The 7,813-nt window shown below is 40.7% G+C and overlaps 1 protein-coding gene across 3 annotated transcripts in view; it reads right to left on the reverse strand.

Annotated features, from left to right (window-relative positions):
- The window catches only part of LOC121539168 (serine/threonine-protein kinase D3-like), an 81,550-nt gene extending 75,314 nt beyond the window's left edge, over positions 1-6,236 (reverse strand). For 2 of the 3 annotated variants that reach the window (XR_005995322.1, XM_041847472.1), the window contains exons 1-2: positions 5,318-6,236; positions 4,029-4,806 (exon numbers count right to left, since the gene is read on the reverse strand). Coding sequence is in view for 2 of the 3 variants with exons in the window: in XM_041847472.1 (XP_041703406.1) it covers positions 4,029-4,337 (309 nt within the window). In the remaining variant the exon portion in view is untranslated. Of the gene's footprint in view, positions 1-4,028 lie in introns of all 3 variants that reach the window. The other variant, XM_045207516.1, reaches the window with a different exon arrangement.
- Between the last annotated feature and the right edge of the window lie 1,577 nt (positions 6,237-7,813).

Genomic DNA, 7,813 nt, shown 5'->3' on the forward strand with positions numbered 1-7,813 from the left:
TATTTGATTGCCTTACCGAGAGCATAGCTTCACTGTTTGTATTGAACCATATTCCCAGTCACCTTGCCGTGGTTAAATGCGGTGGTACGCACTTTCAGTTTTGCATGAATGCTGCCATCTATCCACGGTTTTTGGTTTGGGTACAGTAGGTTTTAATAGTCACAGTGGGAACAATATCCGCTATACACTTCCTGATGAACTCAGTCACCATGTCAATGTTATTCTCAGAGGCAACCCGGAACATATCCCAGTCCATGTGATCAAAGCAATCTTGAAGCATGGATTCTGAATGGTCAGCTCAGCGTTGAATAGATCTTAGCACGGGTACTTTCTGTTTGAGTTTCTGCCTATAGGAAGGGAGGAGCAGAATGGAGTCGTGATCTGATTTGCTGAAGGGAGGGTGGGGGAGGGCCTTGTTGCCATCCCGGAAGGGAGAGTAACAATGGTTGAGAGTTTTTGAAGTGCGAGTACTGCAGGCAATGTGTTGATAGACCTTCTGTAGCGTTTTCCTCAGATTTGCTTTGTTAAAATCCCCAGCTACAATAAATACGGCCTCAGGATATGTGGTTTCCAGTTTGCACAAAGTCCAGTGTAGTTCCTCGAGGGCCGTTGTGGTATCGACTTGAGGGGGAATATACACGGCTGTGACTATAACCGAAGAGAATTGTCTTGGGAGGTAATACGGTGGGCATTTCATTGTGAGGTATTCTAGGTTGGGTGAACAAAACGAACGACTTGAGTTCCAGTACATTATCACAATCACACCATGAGTAGTTAATCATTAAACATACACCTCCACCTTTCTTCTTCCCGGAGAGTTCTTTATTCCTGTCTGCGCAATGTACTGAGAACCCAGCTGGCTGTATGGACGAGGACAGTATATCCGGAGAGAGCCATGATTCCGTGAAACAGAGTATGTTACAGTCCCTGATGTCTCTCTGGAAGGAGATCCTTGCCCTGAGCTCGTCTACTTTATTGTCCAGGGACTGAAAATTAGCAAGTAATGTACTCGGAAGCGGTGGATGGTGTGCACGCCTCCTGAGTCAGACTAGAAGTCCACTCCGAATATCTCTTGTCCGCCGGCGGCGTCTTGGAGCAGCCTCTGGGATAAGTTAAATTGCCTTGGAAGGTATGAACAAAGGATCCAATTCGGGAAAGTCGTATTTCTGGTCGGAGTTACCACCGCTCTGATATCCAAAAGTTATTTATGGCTGCATTTAAAAACACAAAAAACGTTCTGGGCTAATAATGTAAGAAATAACAAACAAACAAAAAATATATACTGTAAAGTTGCTTAGGAGCTAGAAGCAGAGCTGCCATGTCTGTCGGCGCCATCTTGTTGATGGGTAAATCTAATTTTATTTGTCACATGCGCCGAAAATAACAGGTGTAGATCTTACAGTGAAATGCTTACTTACAAGCCCTTAACCAACAATGCAGTTTTAAGAAAGATGTACAGTGCCTATTTAGCATATTTGAATGTAAGTAGCATATTTAAAAGTAATAACTCCTTTAAGGTTAATGCAAACAGAAAGTGTTGATTTTTTTAAAGCATTTTCTTCATATCGTATTTATGACCTTATTCTTTAGCTCTTTTAACCAACCTTTGCAAACTTGCCAATACATTATAAGATCTATGCAAATATCAGCAGTGATCAGATGTTCTGCTCTGCAGACCAGAAATCCCCAGAACTAGTTAGTGAGTATCATCAGAACCCATAAAGAACAACAACATTACACTGGCATGGAAGAATGTGAACGTAGACTACATTCCCTTAAAGAACATAAACGAGGCATTCTGAATGATTATTTCAATTTTCACTTTGTTGTACAATTAGCACTGGTGGTTATATGGATTGTAGCCCTTTTGAATGGTTCTCAGTATGTTCCTTATAGCGATGAACAGCTAGCTCAGTTGTACTGAATGGGACGTGTCAGCTCAATTCAGATGAAGGATCTTAATTTGAGCCAGTTTGCTACAGCAGGAAAAGGAAATGTGAATGAATATGTGAATTACAATTAAATGGAAATTTTTGCAGCAGTTTATATATTTTTCATAAGGGAAAAGTCTGGAAATTACAAGCTTCAGAAGCCTTTTTAAACCTCAAATACACTACAAGTTTTACATTTCCCCCATTGCAGGAAAGTTCTCCTGCAACAGAGTGATCAAATTAAGATCCTACATCTGTAGCGCAAAGCTGCTCCACTTTCTGAGAACAATGAATCTCTGGAGAGGAAAAGGTTACAGAGTATTTGCATTCTAGACGTGATGAGTAAGGGGAGGTGTGAAGTGAAAAAAATATATATAATGTGACTGTGTGGGCAGCCAGGATGCACAGAGAAAAATATGATCATGTTTTACCTCCTTTTCACTACAACACTCATGCCCCCATTTCTCCAAAATACCTGATCCCTGTGACTTCACCCCTCCCTTACCTTTACCCATTAGACCTGATGGAATGAGTTCTATAATCTCATCCCTCACTCACTTAGACTCCGATTAATTATGGACACAAATAGAGTAATCTTCATTATGGGCGTAAGACGAATGTGTGAATGCCATTTCATTAACACAGGTGTCTGTGATAAGTACATCCACATATGAGAACAGTAGGGCCTACACCCCATCCATCTGATAGAAATCCAAAAGCACAAAATGGGGAGAGAAAAGCACAAAATGTCATTGAGTAACGAATATCAAAAAAGTGAGTAAGACTTATACCGTACATGACCTTAGAACATACTGTACGTTTTATAAGCTGACTAACCATCCCCTGTAACTATTCCTCCAGGAAGTTGCTGTAAATGAGAATTTACAGCAACTTACCTACTAGTAAAATAAGGGTAAAAAAAATAAGGGTAAAAAATTTTTTTTACAATATATATATAACCTTTCATGATCTAATAAGCAGTCTAATGTATGGTATCAGTTGGATATGAACATCTGAATGTGAATCTGAAGTCCGTATTCTGAGCCAATGCCATTCATGTTATGATCTTGTAAACTGATGTGTGAAGAAGCACAAGGAGGACACAAGGATGCACTCTTTGACCAAGTGGCCAATCCTGAGAATGTCCATCATGGACCAACTCCATCTCTAGATTGCTAAGTGTTAAAAACCACACCAATGCATGGTGATGGAAACCATGTATTGGACAGAGACAGTCTGCTTGCCAACAATCTAATAAAAATATATATATAATGTAATGGAGTCAGCAAACTACTTTTGGTTCCATTGGCTTACTCTTGATTTTCCAAACTTGCTTTTGCCTCTTTCTAGCCAGTGGTACATGGGCAACCACTGTTTGCTGATACAGCCTATATGTTCAAAGTCTCTTCTTATGCAGGGAACATTATCCAAAGTCATTACTAAGAGTCACCATTGTCATGGAAAATAACCTGGCTTGAACGTTACATCATGGATGACTTTGAGAGGAATAAACCACTGAGTGGTTCAGTGTTAGTGTCTCCAGTGAGAGTACACCACAATGTAAATAGCTGATGCTACTAGATCGTGCACGGCAACCGGAGAAGCTTCACTGCTGCCGAGCGTGCTGCTGCGGTGCTTAAAACTCATTCTGTGCACGAGACACAGATGTCTGCTTCACAAAAACAAAGTGTAAACAGAGGAGTAAGGCACAGAAATGGCAAACCACAGATGCTATGCATTTCAGGGCAACACTGTCTGAAATATAACTGTCTCACTGTTCATTTCAACTGTGTTATTTCAACTTGCAACCACAGCAAAGAATACAGAACAACATTCCAAAGAGCAGTGTTAAGGAAATATGCCATTGATTTACTTAGCTTGATGGAAGACTTTCTAAACTTTCTTGAAACTAGGAATTGAGCCATAAAAAGACAATTAAACTTTTAGGATTCATAGTGAATTTGCTTTATCTTGCTCAGGCCTATCGATTGCATTTCATTCTATAGATATCCGTATAAATCAACACATTTTCACTCTGTCATTATGCATTGGCTGCAATAGGTCAAGTGTTATAACAAGGAAGGGTTGTGTAATTACCTTTTGGTCGACTATAGAGCAGACCAGGTCTTTGACAGCAGACAGCGACAGGTCATGGTTCTCCAGGTTCACCGTCTCTCTGGTCAGGCCGATCTGGAGGAGAAAGGACACCCCATGGAAAGAGCTGCGGGAGTTGGTGGGGCTGGGAGCACTGTGAGTGTGACTCCTGTGACTCCCGTTGGACAGGCGGCTGTAGAGGGGTGCTGGGGGGCTCGGCGATGGTGAGGGGGTCGGAGGCACAGCTGGGAGTTGTGAGTGGAGGTAGGCTTTAGGAAAGGACGGAGGAGTTGAGCTGCTGCAGGCAGACATTGGGTTTCTTCCAATGGCAGAGATGATGATGATGCAAAATGTAAAGTAATGGAACTGTCAGTGATGCCTTGTTAAATGAGGCACCACTGAACCACTAAGCACAGACACTACGTTGAAGAAACACTGAATACTCATTCTAGGAGACATGAAATGCAAGGTCTTCAAAGTATCATGAGCAGTGTTAGTCAATAGCAATAGTCAAACTTTCCTCCCCATTGCCTTCTCAGACAGATACCCTGCAATCAATTCACAGACAAAGCCTGATGATTGCACTAAATGGCCTCCGCTCACTCTCCAAGACAAGAGATGTATGCAGTATGCACTGCTGAGATACTGTGGATGATCCGGACGTGGTAGATCAATTCTCCAACTCTCACTGCAAGAGGCGGTCACCATTCCAAACTTCATGTTCTTGAATAGTGTCCCCTCACAGTACTGGAGTCAGAAATCCGCCCTGACCACAGAAAACCTGTCATAAAACAGATGCAGTACATTATTACATTATCATTTTACATTATTCAACAAAACAACCAAGCAAAACAAATCATGACATCAAAGCTGTTAAGGCTATGCAATAACAATAAGAGCTTCAATTTACGGGAAATAAACATGATGGTAGGGCTAACGTTTGCATACAATAAACAAATCAAATAATTGTAGACCACATTTTTTTACTTCGATTATATTGTAAACAACACTTAAAATTGAGGTGCGCAAGTACAAACAATGCATTACGTTTAAGAACCATACATTACGGCATGTTATCTGTTTATCTATTCTCATGCACAACCAACATCTGGAATCAAGGCTTCTCAACGATTGAATTGCTGGCAGAAGACGACTACATGTCCACGAATGTCAGCCAAACAAGTTATACAAGAGCTGGTTTTGCACAGTGAAAGCTTCTTGAAATATTCTTCACTATGAATTAACTATTCCAATCGTCTATAAATGTCTAAAACATCATAGGCCTACATTACCTTCACCTTCTGAAAAAGGCAACTTTGCATTCATGGCCAGTGGACAGCAGAAACTTCTCCAAAAACTCCAACAATCGAAGAAAACGAAGATTCAAGTTGCCTTATCGCTAAACCATACAAATGCGCAACAGTGTAACCACATGCATTTGCACAAACGTTTAAACGCGCGCTAAGACTCCCTTTACCGAGTTCTCTGCTTTTTGAAACTTTCTCTTGTAGTCTATTCGTGGTTGCCAAATAGTAAATTCATGCGCATCTTATTATCGTCCCAGCTGTGACTACTCCCCCTATTCTGACAGAAAAAAGAGAAGAAAGGTTCCTGGGGCTTGGAGTTCGATCACCTATTTGCTGTATTGGATTTCCATCCGTGAAGAGAAATATTCAAACTACAATCTCACAAACGCAATGGCGTCTCTAAAAGGTTCTCTTTACATTGCGCGTGCCTCTTTCATCTACATCCTTTCCGTTATTCCGGCTGATGCAGGGAAAAAACACTTGTTACACGACATCTATTGGTTCAGTTCTATAAATAAGTTGCCGACAAATGAGAAACATGTCATCATCCTTTATTCTTTACACTGTTGCACTGTTGCTTCTAATCTTGTTTTGGAGAAGATGGTGGCATGCATCAGCTACTTATTGTTTAATATCTAAATATGGAACTGGCAACACATTATGGATGTATAGATGTGTAATAACTACAATAACACATATTCGTTAACTTTTATCAATGTTCCCAAATAATTCCAAATACATAATGAAGTACTTTATACATTACCCTGCATCCCCTTCACAATGAATTGGGGTTATAGAAATGCTACAATCTGGAAGAGGAACAAGGTTATTTATGACAATACAAAAAATATATACAGTAGTGGGACTATCATTTGTTTTCAACAGGACAATGACCCAACACACCTCCAGGCTGTGTAAGGGCTATTTGACCAAGAAGGAGAGTGATGGAGTGCTGCATCAGATGACCTGGCTTCCACAATCCCCCGACCTCAACCTAATTGAGATGGTTTGGGATGAGTCGGACTGCAGAGTTAAGGAAAAGCAGCCAACAAGTGCTCAGCATATGTGGGAACTCCTTCAAGACTGTTGGAAATGTATTCCAGGTGAAGCTGGTTGAGAAAATGCCAAGAGTGCGCAAAGCTGTCAAGGCAAAGGGTGGCTACTTTGAAGAATCTCAAATATAAAATATATTTTGATTTGTTTAACACTTTTTTGGTTACTACATGATTCCATATGTGTTATTTAATTTTGATGTCTTCACTATTATTCTACTATGTAAAAAAAAAGGTAAAAATAAAGAAAAACCCTTGAATGAGTAGGCATGTCCAAACTTTTGACTGGTAGTGTGTGTGTATATATATATATCGACATAACCTGAATGGCCGCTCAGCAAGGAAGAAGCCACTGCTCCAAAACCGCCATAAAAAAAGCCAGACTACGGTTTGCAACTACACATGGGGACAAAGATTGTACTTTTTGGAGAAATGTCCTCTGGTCTGATGAAACAAAAATAGAATTGTTTGGCCATATATATTGTTTGAATTGTTTGGCCATGTATATATATTTCTATATACAGTGGGGAGAACAAGTATTTCATACACTGCCGATTTTGCAGGTTTTCCTACTTACAAAGCATGTAGAGGTCTGTAATTTTTATCATAGGTACACTTTTTTTTTCACCTTTATTTAACCAGGTAAGCCAGTTGAGAACAAGTTCTCATTTACAACTGCGACCTGGCCAAGATAAAGCAAAGCAGTGCAATAAAAACAACACAGAGTTACATATGGGGTAAAAAAACATAAAGTCAAAAATACAACAGAAAATATATATACAGTGTGTGCAAATGTAGCAAGTTATGGAGGTAAGGCAATAAATAGGCTATAGTGCAAAATAATTACAATAGTATTAACACTGGAATGCTAGATGTGCAAGAGATTATGTGCAAATAGAGATACTGGGGTGCAAAAGAGCAAAATAAATAACAATATAGGGATGAGGTAGTTGGGTGGGCTAATTTCAGATGGGCTGTGTACAGGTGCAGTGATCGGTAAGGTGCTCTGACAACTGATGCTTAAAGTTAGTGAGGGAGATAAGAGTCTCCAGCTTCAGAGATTTTTGCAATTCGTTCCAGTCATTGGCAGCAGAGAACTGGAAGGAATGGCGGCCAAAGGAGGTGTTGGCTTTGGGAATGACCAGTGAGATATACCTGCTGGAGCGCAGACTACGGGTGGGTGCTGCTATGGTGACCAATGAGCTAAGATAAGGCGGGGATTTGCCTAGCAGTGATTTATAGATGGCCTGGAGCCAGTGGGTTTGACGACGAACATGTAGTGAGGACCAGCCAACAAGAGCGTACAGGTCACAGTGGTGGGTAGTGTATGGGGCTTTGGAGACAAAACGGATGGCACTGTGATAGACTACATCCAATTTGCTGAGTAGAGTGTTGGAGGCTATTTTGTAAATGACATCGCCGAAGTCAA

This window comes from Coregonus clupeaformis, chromosome 25, assembly GCF_020615455.1.
Source record: "Coregonus clupeaformis isolate EN_2021a chromosome 25, ASM2061545v1, whole genome shotgun sequence".
NCBI classification, from domain to species: domain Eukaryota; kingdom Metazoa; phylum Chordata; class Actinopteri; order Salmoniformes; family Salmonidae; genus Coregonus; species Coregonus clupeaformis.